Source organism: Delphinapterus leucas, chromosome X (assembly GCF_059928025.1).
Source record: "Delphinapterus leucas isolate spDelLeu-1000000601 "Yukka" chromosome X, BTC_Dleu_Yukka2, whole genome shotgun sequence".
Taxonomy (NCBI): domain Eukaryota; kingdom Metazoa; phylum Chordata; class Mammalia; order Artiodactyla; family Monodontidae; genus Delphinapterus; species Delphinapterus leucas.
Genome location: NC_143150.1, coordinates 35235205 through 35256271, shown reverse-complemented (window position 1 = coordinate 35256271; position 21067 = coordinate 35235205). Strand labels below are relative to the sequence as shown.

The 21067-nt window shown below is 44.8% G+C and overlaps 1 protein-coding gene across 7 annotated transcripts in view; it reads right to left on the bottom strand.

The window, feature by feature from the left end:
* The window catches only part of AMOT (angiomotin), a 65938-nt gene that overhangs the window by 32801 nt on the left and 12070 nt on the right, over positions 1 to 21067 (bottom strand). For 3 of the 7 annotated variants that reach the window (XM_022556695.3, XM_089904164.1, XM_089904163.1), the window contains exons 3-7: positions 17953 to 18101; positions 15140 to 16073; positions 8442 to 8949; positions 3486 to 3630; positions 2504 to 2596 (exon numbers count right to left, since the gene is read on the bottom strand). In XM_022556695.3, the coding sequence (XP_022412403.1) occupies positions 2504 to 2596; positions 3486 to 3630; positions 8442 to 8949; positions 15140 to 16011 (1618 nt within the window). In that variant the 5' untranslated portion in view covers positions 16012 to 16073; positions 17953 to 18101. Of the gene's footprint in view, positions 1 to 2503; positions 2597 to 3485; positions 3631 to 8441; positions 8950 to 15139; positions 16127 to 17952; positions 18102 to 21067 lie in introns of those variants that run through there. The other 4 variants (XM_089904165.1, XM_089904166.1, XM_022556696.3 and 1 more) reach the window with 4 other exon arrangements.

The window sequence follows — 21067 nt, the reverse complement described above, 5'->3', positions numbered from 1 at the left end:
AAATATCAATACTGCCATTCCAGAGCTAGCTCAAAACCTTACCTGAGCAAAACTGACAATAATCCCCGTTACTAGACGCTCTAGTGTCCTCACACACAACCACAAGAACCAGGACACCGAGATCTGGACTCTTATCACTGGCTCTACCACTAACTTGCTGTATAAATTCAGAAGCCACTTAACAACAGTGGTTGTGCAGAAGCAGTGAGAAAGTAGATGTAAAAAGTGTTGTGGAAGGTATTATACAAAGAAGAATATACACACATACACATACACACGCACATATGTCAGAAGAACAGGTAGGCTTGTCTCCTCAATTTTATTTCTCAGTCTTGTCTTGGCCAATGAGCAATTGAGCCTCCACAAATTTTCCCCATTGTTTCCTCGTGACAGTATATTAAATTGATATAAAAATGGTATTTCATAAAATGCATAAAACCTTTACTCACTAACATGATTTTCTAACTGAGGTCAATCCATGATCACATTGTAGCTACAGGTGACCATGACACATGTAGTTATGCCTCATGCCTTTCTAGGTCCCTCCCCTTTTAACTAGGACAGACCTCATACCAGAAACTCAAATGAGAGGTTTTGATTCTCATTGGGAGGTAGAGTGCCCTTCCTCTCAAGACATTGATATATAAGTTTGTAGGAAAGACTTTAATAGGACAGCCTCACCTTCCTTCCCACTCTGACTTTACATATCTATTCAGATGTACCTTGGGAAGAAATAAACATTTGTTGAATACTTATTGCATACCGAGTATTGTACTAAATTAATCCTCAGAACAACCATACACGGCAGGTGTTGTATTATTCTCTTCTCCATCGTGCATGTGAGAAAACACAGCCTCTGAGGGCTTGAGTAACTTGTACCAGGTCCCACAATTGGAGAGTAAGTAGTGGAGCCCACACTTAAGGCCAGGCTGTTCTAAGCTTTTTATACTGTACCACACGGCCTTCTCCTAGGATTGCATTGGTCTGGCCTCTCTAGGGGGCCTTTTCAAGAGGGCTTTCTTGGCTCCTGACACACTTCCAACCCTGTGGCACCCTGTTGACGCCCAAAGGCAAAAGAAATTAAAGTCATGTCCTCTTCCCTGCCTACTAGGTAGAGTCCACTTTTCCCTTCTAGAACCATTTGACAAAGTCTTTCACCCTGCTGTGAATACAATTTGACCTACTAAATTACCACATTTTATAAACCAGCAGCAGAACTCCTAGGACACCTGAAATACCATCTCCATGCAGGGAGAAGTGTGAAGTAGCAGATCCAGGGCCAAGAATCCATACATTTTCTGTTTTGTTTTATGCTGGGAGGCTGCCACCCTCTCCCCACCAGTGAAGTAGCTTCCAAGGTAACTGTGACACTGCAAAAGCAACTTCACAACAATTTACACTAAACACTGATGACACCAGAAAAACTACATTCCTTTCTCTAAGACATACTGACAGAGGAACAGGAGGCTCAGGGAAATGAGGAAGAAAAAAAAAGCCCCAGTTCTAAAGCCAAAGCACAAGAGAACAACCCAGGAAGGGAGGGAGATATTGTTAAGTGAAGATCAAACAACTTGTAAAAGCTGACTGGAAGCCGCATGGAATGACTTGAAAGGGTCATGTGGAGGCCCAGCAAAGATGGGGCCTGACAAGTCCCCACCAAGCGCCCTCCAGCTGGGAACCACACTGGTGGAGGCTAGGGGTAGGGGATACCAACTATGGGCATCTGCAGGAGTCAGGGTAGATCATCTGTTTTCCCCGAAATTCACTCTCCCTATGGACTCAATCCACTGTGTAGTTTTTATTGCTGGTTTTACTGTGGCAATTGGAAAGAATGAGGCATTGTCTAGCTGGGTGGAGTCCATTAGGGACCCGATAAAGAAGAAGATTAATTCATTGTCAGGGTCCTAGGAGTATTTCCAGACAAAGGAAACACTATTAGGAGGAAGACATAGCTCTGCCCTCCCCCACACCCTCCAACTCCACACCAGAGTCACTAGTTGAGGCCTTAGCAGCGGTCTCCCTCCAGCTACCCTTGCAATCCCCCAACATGGAATGATATGATACAATACAGGGTGTTTAAGGGAGCCCCAGGTACAAGTTGGGTATTCTAAGCACTAATCATTAATCCTGCATGTTAATCCCATCTCTTCCAGAGCCAACACATGCAGCCTTCAATGATAAATCCCTTCAATATTAAGGAACCCCAAGTTTATCAAGGTCCTTTTCAGCTAGCATGACAAAAAGCAGGGATTCCAAGGGGCTTCTCTGTTTCAATACAGAAGGAGTTATGTTGATGTGACTAGATGTTGCAGCAAGCAGCCTTCTTGGCCGGAAGGAAAAGAACACAATCTCCCAACTTCATGCTTGAACAGGAAAAAGAATCCTTAGATGACATTCACTCTGCCCTGGCTGTTCTAGAAGGCTAAATAGAACTGTGTAACCTTTTCATACACCTCACTCCCACCCACATATTAATACCTGCTGCTGCAGCTTTCAGACTTACTTTTTGCAAAGAGCTGAGAGATGGTTTTTCTGGTATCTTCTGACCCCTCATATTCCTTCTCTGCAAGCTGCTTGTTGGCCGTCTCTAGACGCTCTGTGGAATTTGGAGACAATCAACAGGGCCCTAAGGACAAACTTCCAAGCACATGCTATTTGCCCTCTAAACAGTGATCTTGGGCAAAACAAGCCTGTCTCTTCTTGTTACACAAGAAGGGGTGACACAGATATAGGTTTGCAAATGTGGATCCCAAAACCATACTAGACCATGACGGGGAAGGAGGAGGTGAGTACTTTACTACTTTCACTCCTCACTGACAAAACCTTAGTGCAGATTTCTAAATTCCAACCAAGGAATCCATCCCTGAATATATGATAGCTTTCATTCACCAGGAAAAAAAATCATCAAAGTTATTACAAAATCTTTAAACCTGGAAAGGAAGAGAGGTAATACAGACTATGGGGACAGGCCAAGTGGGTCCAGGAGACCCGGGAGGGATACTGTCTGATTCACACATCAGTTCATCCCACTTTGATTAAGAAAGCTTAGGACCAGACACTATTGTAGTCACGAAAACCTAGCCTGGTCTATGCTCTGCAATTTGCTGACTATCCTAGTGGGCTGGACAAGACCTAGAAGCCTCGCCATGTGCTCCTTAGCTTAGCCCTTCCCTTCACCATCCTTTTTTTTTAAATTGAAGTATAGTTGATTTACAATGTTGTATTAGTTTCTGGTTATAGCAAAGTGATTCAATGATTTTATATATATATATATATATATATATATATATATATATACACACACACACACACACATATATATATATACATATATATATATTCTTTTTCATATTCTTTTTCATATGGTTTATCACAGGATATTGAATATACTTCTCTATGCTATACAGTAGGACCTCGTTGTTTACAGTAGGACCTTATTGTTCCCTTCACCATCTTGACTGATGCTTCAGAAGTGATTCCCTCACCTCTCAGATCCCTGTTGAAGTCATGCATCCTTCGAATCTCGCCCTCAAGCTTGTTTCTCATGGCTTTCTCCAGGGCCTCTCTTTTGGAGGATGACTTCACAAGGTTCTCATATGCCTCTGAGACACGCTGGATTTCTGTCTCCACCTGAACAACAACAAAAATGAAAGATAGTGATGATGACAGGAAGTTGATGGGGAAGACGATCTGAAAACATATATGTAAATCCTTAATGACAACTTCTCCCAGGGCTTTACAGATGGCCAGGAGGCAAGCATAACACAGTCAGATGAGAAAAGTTTCCTGGAAGAATTTCTAAGTTCAACTCTGAGCTCAGTAATTAACTCACCAGGTCACGAGATTTCCTCAGGTTAAAAACAAATACATGTTTCTGCCTTCAGAGAAGGTGGTAAGAGAGGATAAATTTCATAAGTATAGTTATAAATGATTTTCCTTTCCAAATAAGAATTTCTTAATTTTGAAAATATTAATAATAATGTATATAGTTATTGCAGAGTGTTCAAAGGGCTTTCATATGTTTATTTCAATCCGGGATGATATTGGCCTACACAAGGGTACCTCTCCCCATTTTAGCAGAGAGAAGACTTCAACGGCCTTTTCTAGAGCAAGTCAGTGGCAGAGGTGAACCCTAAAAACCCGAAGCCTCAGCCTCATGTAGTTAGTTCAGTTCAATTTAACAAACATTTACCAGGGGCCAAGTATTACAAGAACTCTTTAAAGCACTGTAGGGTGTGTAGATATGAATGAGGACATTATAACTGCCCTCAAGAAGCTTTCAGTCTAATCAAGTAAAAGAATATAGGGAAAGATACATTATTAAGAAAAGTAGGAGTAAAGTTATAAAGTGTAGGGGAGGAAGAGGTTATTCCTGCTTGGGGGTGAAGTGAGAGGAGAAGAATTTCAGGGAGGAGGTGGCATTTAGAGTCGGATCCTGAAAGCTGGGTCAGATTTCAATGAGCAGAGGTGAGGGGAAGGGTATTCTATTCTGAGTGAGCGAATGCATTCCCAGAATGACCAGTAGTCTCGTTTGGCTGGACACTGTGGGGTACACAGGGGGAAGCTGGTAAGATCTGGCTGCAAAGACAGACTGGAGTCAGATCATAAAAGGGCTTTAATGCCAGGCATTTGGACTTTATCCCGTAGTCAGTGGGAAACCAGAACAGATTTTTTAACAGAAACTCACAATCAGAGTTGTTAACAGAAACTCATGATCAGAGTTGTGTTTTATGACACCCCAGCAAATCTTGTAAAAGGGAAACACACACACACACACACACACACACACACACACACACACACACAAAACCTCAAAGAGAGGGTCCTGCCCTGAATCAGCCCAAATCTGGAAGAAAATAAGAAATTAGACTCCAGAGTCTTTCTGGAACCAGTAGAGTTTCATTGCACATATCACAACCACAGAGATATTTGCATATGATTTGTATAAGATAAGTAAACCTCATGGCCTATTAAGCAATTTTCAAATAAAATTTGACTCCTGCAACCATTCTGCATTCCTTCTCAGCTTTCCACTATCCTCCTTAACAAAGCTCAGGGTACTTTATGGGGAGAAATATCAGGCCCCCCGTGGGAGACTCGGAGAAAGGTGGGGTTACCAAACAACTTAGATTCCACCTGTCCCAGCTCCAAAATGATGCCTGAGGCAGGACTGCCTGCAAACAAGTGAGGATTACATCACAGAAAAGAGCAGACTTGAGAGTGTTTTTCTCCTTGCAGATGGCACCAAGATAGCAGCACAGAAGGTGAAAACTGGTGAATGGCATTTAGAGACAAGATCTGCAAGGCCTGAGCCTGATAAAGCTTTTGCATGAAATTCAAGTGCTCAGTAGAGAAAATACACATTATTTCCATTTGAAAGAGCAGGCTTGGTATTGGTCTGCTCTGGGCAGCCTTTAGGGTACAAGGGTTTCCAGTGCCCCACAGAATGCCACACCTGGAAGGCAGTCCCCATTTTTTGTTTGTTTGTTTATGGTTTTTTATTGAATTATATTTGATGTACAATATTATGTTACAGGTGTACAATATAGTGATTCCCAATTTTTAAAGGTTATACTCCATTTATAGTTACTATAAAATATTGGCTATATTCCCTGTGGTGTACAATATATCCTTGTAGCTTTTAAAAAATATTATTTATTTTATTTATTTTTGGCTGCTTTGGGTCTTCGTTGCTATGCGCGGCCTTCTCTAGTTGTGGCAAGCAGGGGCTACTCTTCTTTGCGGTGTGTGGGCTTCTCACTGCGGTGGCTTCTCTTGTTGCAGAGCATGGGCTCTAGGCACGCAGGCTTCAGTAGCTGTGGCTTGTGGGCTCTAGAGCGCAGGCTCAGTAGTTGTGGTGTGTGGGCTTAGTTGCTCCGCGGCATGTGGGATCTTCCCGGATCAGGGCTCGAACCCGTGTCCCCTGCGGTGGCAGGCGATTCTTAACCACTGCGCCACCAGGGAAGCCCTGTACCTTATTTTACACACAATAGTTTGTACTTCCTAATCCCCTGCCTCTATCTCTCCGCTCCCCCTTCCCCTCTCCCCACTCTTAACCCTAGTTTGTTCTCTATATCTTTGAGTCTGCTTCTTTTTTGTTATATTCACTAGTTTGTTTTGTTTTTTAGATTCCACATATAAGTGATAATGTACAGTATTTGTCTTTCTCTGTCTGACTGATTTCACTAAGCATAATGCCCTCCAAATCCATCCATGTTGCTGCAAATGGCAAAGTTTCATTCTTTTTTATGGCTGAGTAGTATTCCAGTGTGTGTGTGTGTGTGTGTGTGTGTGTGTGTGTGTGTGTGTGTGTATACATACCACATCTTCTTTATCCATTCATCTGTTGGTGGACAGTTAGGTGGCCTCCATATCTTGGCCATTGTAAACAATTTTGCTATGGACATTGGGATGCATGTATCTTTTTGAATTCGTGTTTTTGTTTCTTGCGGATATATACCCAGGAGCGAAGTTGCTGGGTCATATGGTAGTTCTAGTTTTAGTTTTTTGAGAAACCTCCATACTGTTTTCCACGGTAGCGACACTAATTTACATTCCCACCAATAGTGTAAAAGGGTTCCCTTTTCTCCTCATCCTCGTGGAAGGCTGTCCCTTTACTCAAGCTGTTCAGAGGACTCTTTCAAGATGTTGTACCAATCCTTTCCCTACCCTCTTTGTAGATACTGTTCCCTCCAAAAGGGCAAGTTGTACATCTGTCAACAGGACCTTCCAGGAAAAGAAGTCACAGAAGGGCGTATCCATTGGTTTGGTCTGCGGGCAGGGGAGAGGGAGGATGGTGGTAGGTTTCCAGACTTATTCTGTCTACTTATTCCCCTCATGAGCCTCGGGCCTTCTTTTTTCTAGCACCAGCTGATATCTACCTTATTCTCTCCACTTTCCTTGTCCTCTTCTCCCCAACCTGTGCCTCTAATGCGCTGCAGCACTGGGTCGGCCTTCACTTCTCCCAACACTCAAGCTGTCCCGATTATGCTTGGCTGAGGCATCTTTCCCCATACTGGGGAACAAAACAACAACCCAAATCCTATTCTGCTCCGCTTCCCTGCCACCCACCCTCCCCCTCAAAAAAAATCCACCATCCTCTGGCAAAGAGAGCCTGCAGAAGATCTGGGTCCATCATCCTTTGTTTACTGCCTCAAAGATGGGGTCAGGGCCACCATGAATAGAGAGTTTAGGGAGCGGTGTCAACTGTTAAACCTAATCAGCCAATGGGCCAGTCTGCTTCTAGTGTGTGAGTATGCTTAATTTATTGTACCAATGTGATGGGGGGGCAGGTATGAGAGGAGGGAGAAAATTTTAACTTGTGGGCAAAGCTGGGAAGAAACATTTCTTACCCAACAACCCCCATCCAGACTTGGGAACACTGGGTAGGTGGTAAGCATTTTTTGCTACATAAAAATACTTAGCTGATAGTAAGCCCTCCTCTTCATTAGGACTCAGATCTGGTGTTTACATATTGTCAGCTTCATTCAGGCCCCTGAAATTTCCACTCCTGGGTGTCTTCTAAGGACAGAGTCGCTGAACAATACCAGGCAACATTCCTTCCCTCCTCCACCTTCACCCTCACCTCCCTGAACAGTCTGCATTGTCAGGAGATCAAACCACAGGAGCTCCACAATGACAAAAGCTGTAAAGAGGCTGCCAAAGGCATAACCCCATTCACCAACAGCCACTGGAAGCCAAGGGGTAAGGTTCCTAGCTTAGGGCACTCAAGAGCTAAAGTCCCAGCTGCAGTAGACTCAGGAGGGGCCCAGGAAAGAACGTGAACTTGGGACATACACTCCTTTTGCTACTTCCTCAGCCTAGGGCTGTCACCTGTCACCCAGCTGTGGTGCTAAGCCCCTCCTGCCCCCCCCCCACACACCAGAGAAAGAGAGCAGATGTTGAATTTGATCTGCAGGGAAGGACCAAAGCAAGAAGAGGGAAAAGGAAAGGGTGTTGAAAAAGGGTTACTGTGAGAACTGCCACTCGGAAAAGTACTCTAAGCCCTTTCCAGAACAAGGCAGGGCAGGATCTAACTTCAGTGGTGAGATTTTTCTGGGAACTATGGGTTTATATTTAACATTCAAAATCAATATTTGGGAAAATATAATCAAAAGGAAAAGTCTTTATGCTGGCAGGTCCTTCACCTACACAGACCTCTCCAGTGTTCTTGACTTTCTGAAGCAGTTTCTCTGCCTTTCGTATTTCTCAAACACTCAATTAAGCTTTCTTGAGGGCTATGGGGTCTGCGAAATGTTACTTCTGCTAGAAAGACAGGCAGAACGCTTTTCCAAAGTTTGCTCCATCTATAACCTTGAAATATAAGAATCCTGAAGATGCGCCCATAAGTCACGCAGGGACCCACAAGTGGAGACTTTTACATCGATATTAAACCAATAAGATTTCAAAAAGACTCAAATATCCCCATAGGGGGGCCTCACCTTCTGCAGTCTCGCCACCTTCTCATAGCATCCTTCCAACTCCTGCCGCAAGTTCCGGTTCTCATCTGAGAGAATCTCAACCATCTGCTGGGCTCTGGAAACAATGGCAAAAGGGTCGGCTGGCATTGGCTGATACGAAGCAGACGACTGCTGAGCCCGAGGCATAGCTGAATAGGCTTCTCCTGGCTGCTGCTGCTGCTGCTGCTGGTGATGGTGGTGATGGTGTGGCGGCGGCGGTGGCTGCGGCTGCTGCTGACTCAGGCCAGGCTGGGGGAGACGGTAATGATCCCCCTGGTGAGCCTGGTTAGCAAGGAAATGCTGCTGCGGCCTAGGCAGGTGAGCTGAGTGGTCTCCTTGGTTTGGGACCAAGGGGTGTTGGGCAGGAGATAATCTAGTGGACGGTGGAGACTGCAGCAAGGGTAAGGAACCCCCAGACGTGAGGGAAGAAGTAGGGCTGTGAGGCTGAGAGTTCCGGGCTGACAACGGCAATGAGATGTCCTGCGCTGGCCTGGAAAACATGGAGGGTGTGCTCAGGTTAAGATCCCTCTAAAGGCACTGGGGAGAGGGGAACAAGAAAGGGAGAAGACGAGGCTCCCAGGGCCCCCAGGCAGCTGAGAAATGAGGAGCAGGAAGGGTTAGACTACGGGGTCCTGTGAATACCTGACCGACAGAGGTGTGATCCCATGCAGGATGGAACCAGATGACCTCCAAGGTTGCTTTATGAAAATCTAAGCGATGCATCCTTGTACACTGGTTATTCAAGGGGAAGCATTTCAAATTCGTCTTCAACTAGGTAATTGTCACCTCAGGATTTTAAACTAACCCTTTGCTGGCATTCTACATGTGGCCCGGCACACAGAAAGAGTCACAGTTAGAAAGTTCGTTCCACTTACGCAGAAGGAAACGGCAAACCGTCATCAAAACAACCCTTCATCGTGTTATCTGCAACTTTCTTGGATAATTCATATAGTCACAGAAAATTACTTGAGGATATATAGGTACTTATTACATTAGAGACACCAAATAATTATTGTTGATTACAGTTAATAATTGAATGATGCCTTTTAGCAGCAATAATCCCAAGATTTGGAGGGGATTACAGGCAACACTACCATACTATTTTTGACTTAACTGAATCACAAAATGTAAGGACTGGAAAGGCCTTAAAGAAATCCTTTAGTTCAACTCTGTCATTGGACAGAGGGGGAAACTGAGGTACAGAGAGGGGAAGTGATCTGCCAAATATTACAGGGTGAGTTAGTGGCAGTTCCAGGGTAGAACCTAAGTCCCATTTTCTGGTTCTTTCCACTACTATAATGCAATGATTTCCACTGATGTTCAGATTCCCAGCCTATTGCTTATAGAAAGTTCTAGAAAGAGAACTTTGGTACGTGGTTTAATGTGACTCTTCCATTTTTGTACCTAATACTGGACTATCAGCCATTAAGGGAAACAATCAGAGTATGCAGATGGATCACTTCTACCATCACCATGACCAGGAAGAATATGTCGGTATACACTGAAAACAAAAGAACTTGTTCACCCCCTAGCCCATGCCCGGCTACCCTCATATACTCCCACATCCTGTGGATGCCTGTCCTACAGTTGATATTTCTCAATCCAGGGAAGACAGATGGCTAAGAGCACAGGATTTGGATCCCAACAGAGTTTGGAGACCTTTCCTACTGCTTACTAGCTGTGTAACCTTGCTCAAGTTACTTCATCTGCATGAACCTATTTTGTTCCCGAGGTCACAAATGAATTACAAAAATACTGGACTCTTCTCAGTTTTGAGCTCCATAGGAATTACAAAGAGTCTCATATCTACCTCCCAATGAGAATGGTTGACCCTGTTAGTGATTTTACTTATGGGATATCCACTTAATCTTTGCACTAAATTGCATAAAATTTGTGGTGAAACTGGGACGCATCACCAGGAGCAATTAACTTTTAACAGGCATTCCAGATGCTAAAGCACATCCCTCCCACACACACTCCAGTTGTCATTACTGTTCATTTATCTCTCTCTACAAGAGATCCTCACTATGAGGGATTTTTACAGCTACAAAACCATTCCAAACACTTGCTCACAGATATCCAATAACCCAGATGTTCGCCAGAGCCCTCGAACCTGCTCAAGCCGAAGGTTGTCTCTCAGCCCCATCAATATGTCTGGTGTGCCCACACTCTTCCAATTTCACACATCTGTCACTATAAATAATTGTTGAATATTGAAGAGGGAAAAGTTTTTGTAGACAGAAGAATTTACATGGTTTTTATGATTACAACTGGAAAGTTGCTACCATACATAACCGTTATGTCGAAGAGCTCAAAGCACTCATTCAATCAAAAGCCTGGGAGCTGTTTATAAACTTACTTGGGGGAGAGTCTTTCTGCATTTTTCATGCTGTGGATCTTCAGTTTCCTCAGAGGTAAAATGGACTATGTGCTCTCCTTCCACTTCTACTAAGAGCTATTATAATTTATATACATCCCTAGAGTTAAAGCATGATGTCCTGGGATTTGCTGGGGCTTTTGTATATCTTGCGCAGAAAAGAGGGGCTTAAATTTCATGTTCTTCGATCCAGCTTTCAAATTTTAAGGGGTAAATGACCATATTAACCTTCATCCTCAGTGCCACGGTTTGGAAACCCAAGGCCCGGGAGGTGTTCTCTTTTAAAGACTGAATGCCCAGTTGTGAACTGGGCCTCCTTCCCACAGCTCCCCTGGGTCCCATCGGCAACCCAGACCTCTCTCTCAAACAGACCAGCCACTGGCCTCCCTCCTGAAAGGCCCCTCCATGCCCTGGACAGAACATGGCCTCCCAGGGGCCTCGGGAAAGGAGAGACCACAAGGTCTCTGGGAGGAGGTCTCCAGGGTAGGATAAGCCCAGGATGGCAGTGGCCCCGGCCACGACTCTGGGCTCTGCCTAAAGATAAGTGGAGAAAAGGCAGCTGCCCCTTGGGTTCCCCAGGCTGGAAAAGGGAGCAGATTTCAGTGCACCGTGATGTTGGGAAAACCAACGCAGTCCGTCCCTGGCAGGTTTGCAAACACGAAGCAAGGTTTGGGCAGTCGCAAAAGGAGAGAAAGCCCTCCAGCCAACGAACTCCATCTGGACTCCGGCATCCGCCCACCATGAAAAAGTAGGACAGTATTAACACTCCTGTGAATTTCCCCCTGAGAGAAGGGGACTGAGGAATGACGGGAGTGGGAGCGAGCTGGGGGAATGTCAGAGGAAGCAAAACTACACTCAAGATTAAAAAATAATCAAAGTAATAGTAATAATAAAGGTGGCAGCTGGGTGAGCGGCACACTCCCCAGGTCCTTCCACTGCACAGCAGCAGGAATCTCTCCCCACTGACACATTAACCAGGAACAACAAGCCGCCTGTAGACCACACAATCACATGATCCCATGGACGCCCTGACCTGCCTCCCTGCCCCTTCCCTCCCTTCATCCTTCTCCTTCCTAAGACAACCTGGGCCCCAGGTGCTCTGCGGAAAAGGAGACCTGACATATACGCAGGACAGAGGCCAGTGACCAAAATCAGCATCTCCTCAAAGCCGGGGGAAATCCCTCCCGGAGACAGCTTGTGAGGACACAAAGGGAAAGCAAAAGCAGATCCATTGAGCTGACACAGCAACTTCCACCCTGCCACCTCTCTGACTGGAGCCCCTGCCCTTCCCAGACACACAGCCCCCCCCCCCCACACCCCCAAAGCACACTATACACTCCTGGCCTACACGTGTGCAAGCCCGCACATGCACACTCTCACCAGAGCAGGTGCCAACAGCCTGGAACCCAATTTATTCTCCCCACAGAAATTGTGCCTTTCCCAGGCTCTGTGATGGTTACTCTCTGAATCCTGGAGAGGGCTGCAAATTCCTGATTGTTTCTCTTGCACAACCAGCTCCGCTCTGAACTACAGAGTTAGGTCACCCTTAGATTCCACTAAAAAAGGATTTCAAGAAACCTCAGATCTGGGCATGATTTCAACAATTGAAAGGAGGTGGCTGCTTTACAAACAGAAAGGATTTAATTTTTAAAAGCAGTTGATAAATGTATAAACCCCGGATGCAGAAAAGGCTCAGCACTTAGAAAGACAAAGATTCAGAAAAGTTTTAATTCTTCAGATGGCTTGGCCTTGTTTCCCATCTGGAGTTCTGGGCATTCAGGATATTTATTTTTTAAGTGGGGAGGAGGGCATAGGGAAGATGAAGTAATAAAAAAGACTGTTTATAACGTTTTGTTCATTTTAACAGTAAATCTCTAGCATTTCACCGCACCTCTAAAGGCCAACAAAGGTTTTTTGAACAATTTGTTCAAAGAGCTTACTCTGAATCTTGATCTGTAATTTGTGGATTAAGAACTAAGGATTTTGTCTTCTAATCGTTTGGTGCTAGCGGCAGTTACTTGGAAAGGTACTCACAAACTGTCCAGCTAGTTGGTTAAAGGAAATAAAGGAGGAAGAATGTGCCACCACCTAAAAGTGGTATACTTACGGAAAGCAATTCAAGGACCTCCCATTGCCAGTAATTTGTCAATACGTGCCACACCCTCACCCCAGGCTCTGCAAAAATTTTATTGCCAGAGTTTGTCTGCTGCAGACCCAAAGCTCACAAAGAGCATCTTCTGGTTAGGATTGTCTTAGGCTTGACTATTCTTTGAGCATATCAAGCACCCTATTCCTCTCCCATAGAGGAAAAAAAAAAACTGTTCCAGCAACCCTGTGTATTAAAATACCGCTCAAGAGAGGGTAATCAGCGTGGAATCTACTGCTTTGGGGAATAGAGCGAGAGAGCCACAGATAACATAGGAGGGAGGAGAAAATACAAATACCTTCCAGTTAAATATATGCAGCTAAGTTTCTCTGGTGGTTTAATCACTATGGGGAGGAAAAAAAATCTCTCTTTGGGCTCCTTAATATTTTTTTAGGCAGATCAAAGGGCTTTTCTATCTAGCTTCAAACACTGTGGGAGTCATTTCAGATCACAAACAATGCTAGTGAATGAGTTCTGAAAATAGCTTTCCTGGGAAGGCGGGCCATGTGTTGAGCGGGGCTTGGATTCTGCTCCACACCCCAGCCAACACACTCCCCTCCCACAAGGCAATACACTTAACAGCCCACTCACATACAGGAGGGAGTCCCACACGCTCTTCCATGCTGCTGAAAAGAGCAAAATAAAACCCCCCAGCTTCACTGCCGTGTTGCTGGTTTGGATGGGTTTCCGTTAAGCTAAGCAGTCCAATGGACCAACCCCTCCCTGGGTCTTCCATTTCGTTGGGCAGATGGGAATTGGGTTCTTGCTCATTTAAACCGGAAGGGCCCTGTCCATTACCCCATTTCCTGTTTCAAGCCACTTATCAGACATTAGGCTCCTGCCCTTTGAATGCTGCACAGAGGAGGTTGAAAAAGGTTAGGAAATCAGCCTGGGTTAAGGAATTAAAAAAATCCTAAACTGGCAAAGTTAGGGGTGGAGCCCAAAGTGAATTGCCTCTGGCTAAAAAACAGGGCCTAGAGGTGAAAAAAATGAAATACCAGGAAATGCCAGGTGCATTCTCTTACCTTCACCCTACTCCACCCACTGACTGCCTTCTTTCTTGAGTCACCCACTATACTTCAAGCCAAGAGACTCTTTCCCAAATGAGTACGAGGGGACAGGAGGCAAAAAGTTAGGCATCAAAGAGATCACAGGCCTCGTCTAGGGGCTGCCTATGGAAAAAAGCCACCCATAACTACCCATGGTAACAAGGCAGGAATACCACACATAACTGCCATCATTTTTGCCCAAGGTTGAAACCTTCCCTCTGTCCCATATGCTGAAATACTCCTGACTGGAGACATGGCCCCAACAGGAACAATGAACAGAATCATAGAATCCTAAGGTCCGGTTGATACAGCAATGAGTCAATCGGTCCCTGAATAATTCAGAAGTACATTTAGGAATTAATGAATATACAAAACAGTCCTCCTGAACTAATGGCAAGTTGTACAGAAGCCATGGGAATATTTTTCCTTCTGCATTTTAGCATCTATATGATATGAGGTGAATTTGACTTAGATGTTTAAAAACGTCACCGGCAGCTAACAAACTCTCTACAGAAGAAAGATGAAGCAGTCCAGACTTCAGGAACTGCAAGGAAGTACACGGCAAGTCACATTCTGAACCTGCACATATATAGTTCTCCCAACAATATCTGGATGTTTGTTTAGTGTCTGAGAAAATCATACAAATTCTGCAGAAAGATTTGTTTGCAAAAATTAGTGAAGAGAGCTTTGTGGAGGAGAATAAATGAAAGTGATAGGATATTCCAGACTCAAGCGCAAGATAATTTACTTCCCCTCAAAGAAGGGCTTAATAACTCACAAGAAGAGGAACACTGACTCTTCCTTCAATATCTGAGGAGACCGGACAGCGAAAAGCTGCTGAAATCAAGACTTGCGCTCCTGTTCAGCCACTAGGCAGCTGGGGCCATGCTCAACCTATAAAGTCAAGGGTATGTTAATACAGGGCTAGTGACTGCTGAAGAGGCTAGAAATTCAGGTTGGCAGGAAATTTGCTAAGCCAGGGGCCAGCCATGCACTGCAGAGTTTGTTATACCAAACACCTGCCCATTCCTTCCCTTAAGATTCCCAACACACAGCAGAAGCTGGTTGGGGATGAGGTCAGGGAATGACAGAAAGGGAACTCTCTTACCTGGCTGCTCCATACTCAGGGGGATGCTGATACCTCATCAGTTGCCCCTCTGTTCTCCCTGGCTGGTTCAGACGATGCTCACTATAGAAGTGCCCTGGCTCTTGGGGCTTGCACACTACAGATTGGGGTGGCATGCCCTTGAAGGGATACTCTGGTGGGGGGCCTCGGTGTTCCATGCCCTTCAGGCTATGCTGGCTGGGAGGTGGCCCTTGGGCCTTGTAGAATTCACTGGAACTTGTGGGATTCTTGTAGAGGTCATTGGGTTGTGGTGGGGAGAGGGGAGCGCTGGTAACAGGCGGATGAGCCTTAACTCCACTGGTGGCCAGTGACATCTGCATTAGTCGTTCACTCAAGGAGCGAACATGTCCTTGCTTAAGGTCTCTGAGTCCTTCATCCTGATGCATCTTTCCAGGATTGAGCCGCTGAACTGACGGGCGTCCCTCAGTCCTCATCTTCTGGTTGGTCACTCCAGTGACATAGAAGGCAGCTCCGACACTGGCATGCTGTTGGCCCCGAAAGTACTGGGACTGGACCTTGGCTTCCTCATAAGTCGGGAGTTCTTCGTTATTCTGCATTCGAGGGGAAAGCTGCTTCTCCATGATGATGTTTTCTGACTGGATTTCCTGCCCCTGGGGTTCTTGTCGAGCAGCATGAGCCACAAGCTGTTGGTGGTGGTCTTGGGGACTCAACACATCATTCTGAGGGCCTGGGTTCCCACTGCCACTGGGGAAAGGAGGGCCGTTCCCTGTGGCTTGCTGGTGTATGGCAAGCAGGTTGCGATTCTCATTAGGATTGCCATAGCGGAGCTGCTCTTGTAGCAGACGCTGCAATACTGTGGTTCCTCCACTTGGCTGTTCTTCAGAATTTCTCATCTCTATTGCTGGTGGTGCCTTGTGAAGAGAGAGAGAAATTGGGCACCTGGGCTGCCCTTGACCTGGGAAGGGGAAACAGGAAGCTTAACATCCAGGTGATGGATAAATCAGTCCTCTAAAGGGGAAGAAAATGAGTATTTGGGGGTGAGGATTCCACTGCAGAGACAAAGTAGAGAACTGAATCTAGAATTAATCAGTTAATTGTTGGTGGCTTCTGGCTCTAACATTGACATGATGAGGAACTTGGAGGCATAAGAGCCCTCTGTTTCCTCTTTTACTTTTAGCCTGGGTTAAGTATTCAATCTTGACTTAACTCCTAAAAGCACTGGGGAAACGTGAAGCAGCCAAGTAGGGTGATCAGAGAGGGCAATTTTCCTAGGTCCTTACAAAGTTCATCTCTCTGTATTCTACTGAAATGAAAAATCCAACTCTTATGGTTGTGGCAGCGGGGGAAGGACCGTGAGGGAAATTACCCCATAGGCAGGATCTGTAAAGCTGTTCAGCATGTGGAGGGAGCTACAAAATGCCAAATAATAACTCAAATAAATAAAAAGTGAAGAGAGCTTGGCTTGCACCAGATAGAAATGATCTCTGCTTGATGCAAATCTTTTTCTCTGATCTCATAAAACTCTGAAACATATCTTTTTTTTTTTAAATCCTTTTTGTATTGTCCATTTTGGATACTCCTTGGCTTAGTAAGAGAAGGGCTTGGGAGAATTGTTATTGACAAAGTTTCTCTTTCAGCCATCCAGAAATAGTCACTGAGAATTTGTTGTTGTTGTTGGGTAGGAGGAGCTTAAAGGGGAAGCCCTCTTTATTTGAAGTGTGCCACTGACAGCATTTAGAAATTGAAAAACTAAAAGGTCATCCTTCTGGAAAGGGTATGATTACCATATCCCTTCCCCCACCCCAATTCTTCTTAGGGAAATAATATGGGTTGAGTGAAATGGATATCAGTAGTAAAGACAACTTAAAACTCAAATTCTAATCATGCTGTGTGTGGGTTTACAGGTTAACCTAAGCAATTGATTCCTCTTTTCTTGGCTTCTGTTTTCCCACCTGAAAAATGGTAGTAGGTGACCTCTCTCTTCTCTCTCTCTCTGCACAGCATAGTCTATGCAAATTCATTAGAGGCTCATAAAATCTTTGGACAGAATCTGTCATGTTAAGTCCTGCAATTCAATACCAATATTCAGTAGTGAAACTTTCACTTCAAGGATCTTAAGTAGTGTTGGCGAATGGACATGATGTCACACAAAAAGTCACAATTAGGTCAACCTAACCAGCCTCGGGTTCCTAGATGAGAACTTTGGAGTCCTGGCTCCCAGGCCCTGACTTCTATGATTTGAAATAGTCTCCAGTCTCTCTGGAAACATGACCCCTTTTCCTTTAGTCTTGCAGGGAGTGACCCAGAAGATGCGTGTGGTAGATGGAAAAAGGTCATCCCCCCTCCTTTTGCACTTCTCGCGTGATTACTGCTACCTGGTTTCTAATTGTTTTATTGAGCAGTTTCACCCCACAGTTAACCTTCCAAAGGCCCCTTTTAAATCCCATTCATCATATTTTGGGGGGAAGTACGCACCAAGGGGCTGAGCAACCTGCCCTTAAGTCCACTTTCCCTCTCTCGCAGTGACCCTCTGGGACTCCTGTACTTAAACTGTCAGATTGCGATTTTCTATTAGGCTGACAGGTATAACATATAAATTTCTGCTGGTGCCTGAAACTGGAAAGATGACTAGAAAACTACTTCTCTTCTCTCCAAAAAATAGAAATGGGAGCATGTATGGTTCAAACAAAATCACTTAGAAACCCTTCCTGAAAGGCAGGGAAATGCAGACTCTGAAGAGCGCACCACCCCCTCCCACCCCACACCCGCCCCGCCCTGCACACACCCGGGCTCGCACTCACACACCGGCACCCACTCACACCGATGGTCCATACCTATTTCTGCTTTCTTTTAGGCTTAAAGCCTTGCTCAGGATAGGGAATTCTTGCTTATGAGCAGCTCCAGAAACCGCAACGGCAGATTCCCTCTCCCCTAACACTCAGGTTCAGGGTAAGCGCCGCCAAGAGTCCAACCACTGGTCACTCTGAAATGGTCAGGAAGGGGAGGGAGGGAGAAATAAAAACGTCGTTTCTATTTTGCCACCAATGGCCAACAGTTAACCAAACCAGTCCTTCCAAGGGGATGACTTTACCCGCCGTGTGCTTGCCTTTTATGTGAGTGGCAGAGTCCATTTCCACAAGGACAAAAAGAAACCTCACTCTCCAGCGGCTGTGTTCAGGGGTTCGTCCAGTCTCCAGGGGATGGAAATGTTCAGGATTGCTCTGCTCTAGCCTCACAGCCCCCAGGAGCAGCTGCTTCCATTCTGACTTGGAATGGTAGGTGACGACAAAAGCTATAACTACTGTCACCTTTTGGGTGCAACATTTAATCTGCTATCAGTAGCAGGAAAGGTAAGTGAGACTCACTGGCCCACATCCCAGAAGGGAAGGCAGTCATCAAAAGGTAGATTTTAGACAAAAAAAGAACACTCGGTGAAGCTCCTGATTTAACTGCTACAGCCTCAGGGGGGCAGAAGAAAACCCAAGCTTCTCTTCAACCAAGTCATTAAGTACTTCTTGCATCCTGGCTATTCCACACATTTTCCAGCCTTGTGCTAAACACAATGAGGGTTACAAAGGACGCACAACACATAGTTCCTGCCCTCACAGAGCTTACAATCTGATCAATGGCCCATCCATTCTTACTGGAGTAGCAAAAGTGATTGCCCTTCTCCACACATAGCAGCAACTCTTCTCCAAGAAGATGCCTCAACTTGCTTTCTCAGCACTTCCACTGCCCCAGTATCTCCACAAAAGGAAACTACTGGACTCACATTATAGAGACTAGATGCAAACGCCCACCAGATATGGATCTGACATAGCCCTCATTTCGAATTACTCCTTTGACCCTCAGAAAAGCCCTGCAGGTCCAACCAAAATGGTTATGAAACTGAAGGGTTTGTGTTTAGGTGAGAGGCACATGTTCTACATTCCTATTTTCTTCCCTGGCCTAGCCATGACTCACTCGTATCACTTAAAGGAAAGCCTTTAATCCACACCAGGGACACCATTTGAGGAGCAAAGCAATGCAAAGGAAGCACACAAGCATCCCTGTATTTTGGGAGCATGTCCAAAACATCCAAGTTTAAAAAAGAAAATCCACAAAACCACACAGTGATTAATTTAACATTATTTCCTTGCAATGTTGCCAAAAATAAAATGAACAGATATACAGTGAACAAACATGGAAATTTGTCTTTCCATCTTGTTTCGGTCCAACGTATAATCACAAGCAAAAGCAAAATCACCTCCAATATGCAAGGTAATTATTTTTGGGTGTCTCCCCTAATTTCAAAACAGAGGAACAACTTCTAATTGGAATCAAAGCTGGGCTATTAACAGAGCTATGGTAAATAACCGCTGTGCTTCTATTGTCCAATTTTGAACAAAACAGTTGTCTTTTTTTTTTTTCTTCAACTGAAACACGCAGAAAACAGCCCAAGGCTTTTAAACTTGAGCCCCTGGTGAGAAACCACTACAATTCTTTTCCAGTACTATTTAGATTCTTCATGCTGATTTTGACTGGCTTGCTCCTGGCACCCAGCTCCTCACCAAGAAAACTTTACATATCCAAAATCTTACTCTCTTCCTTTAATTTTGTCCCCTCTCCTCCATATCCTTTTCAAAACCCAAACCACTTTATGTCAACCGGACACAGATTGTCCCTCCCCACCACCCCACCCCCTGGCCTTTTTTGTTTCTGTTTAAAAGAGGAAAAGAAATCCGTCTAAGAAAAAAGCTTTGCTGATTCCTCTCCAGTTTACTGATTTTTTTTTCCTTAAAGAACTTATGTTCATCTACATGATAAGAGTCACATAAGAAGGGGAACACTACTCCATTTATTTATTAGAGAAAGGAAAGGAAAAGATTCCTTGTCTCATGCGCAAGAATTAAAATAGTTATGAACTCTGCAACCTTTAATCTGCCCACAGCTTTAATCATGCCACTGCCAGGGGTCTGACATCATCTTCAATCAATAAAATAACCTTGTTTCCCCTGGACAAACAGACACTCCCTGAGGATACTTGATAGGGGAAGAAAGGATATCCATGGTTCTCTCTTTAAAAATGCAATTGGAATCTATATATTCAACTCTTTTGTAGCAACAACAGGGCAGCAAGGCCAAGCTAAATTCTTACTCCATTTGCAGTCATCGGCCACTCCCAGTATACCTGAGGGGCCGAGCCAAAATGAAACACATTAGTGAGAGCCCAGATATTTCCCAAGCCAAGACCCAGAAAATCAACATTACAAGGTGGGCAGGGCAGACCGAATTCCTACCCTTCAATTAATTTTGAAATCTGCCTATAAGATCTTCTTTCTATCCCTTCTACCTCCTCCTCCTATTCTGCCCCCACCCCTCACTCCACCAACCAGGATAAAGAATCTAAGTCTAGGGAACCTGTTTCTCTGCTAAATCTTGGTCAACTTGTTTCATACCATTTTACTTCCAGCTAAATGGAAAGAAGCCAGTTCAAAGTTTTCCCTATACCTACGTGCACGTATTTGTGCATAAAACACACACACAGCCTCCACCCACCCACACACACCCACACACACCCACACTCACACACAACCTCCCACACAAAGATGCAAAACAGCCCACTGAATTCTCTCATGTCCTCTCACGTTGGTCCATATTGTGGCCTGAAGTGTACTAGAGAACTGCTTTCCCAAGAGTCTTGCAATGCAAGATACTAATTGCTTCCTTTGGGAGGTAAGAAACAATGGTCCCTTTGCAGGTTATCCCTAAACTTTCACTGGGTAATGGGCAGGCAGTATAAATACCATGGTTAAAAGCCTCGGTCTAGAGTCACACTGCCCAAGTCCGAATCCTGGATCTATGACTTACTAACTGACTTCATACATGTCTCTTGATCTCCCTAAGTCTCAATTTCATCATCTTCAAAATAGGGCTAACGGTGCTCATACCTCAAAGGGTTGTTATAAA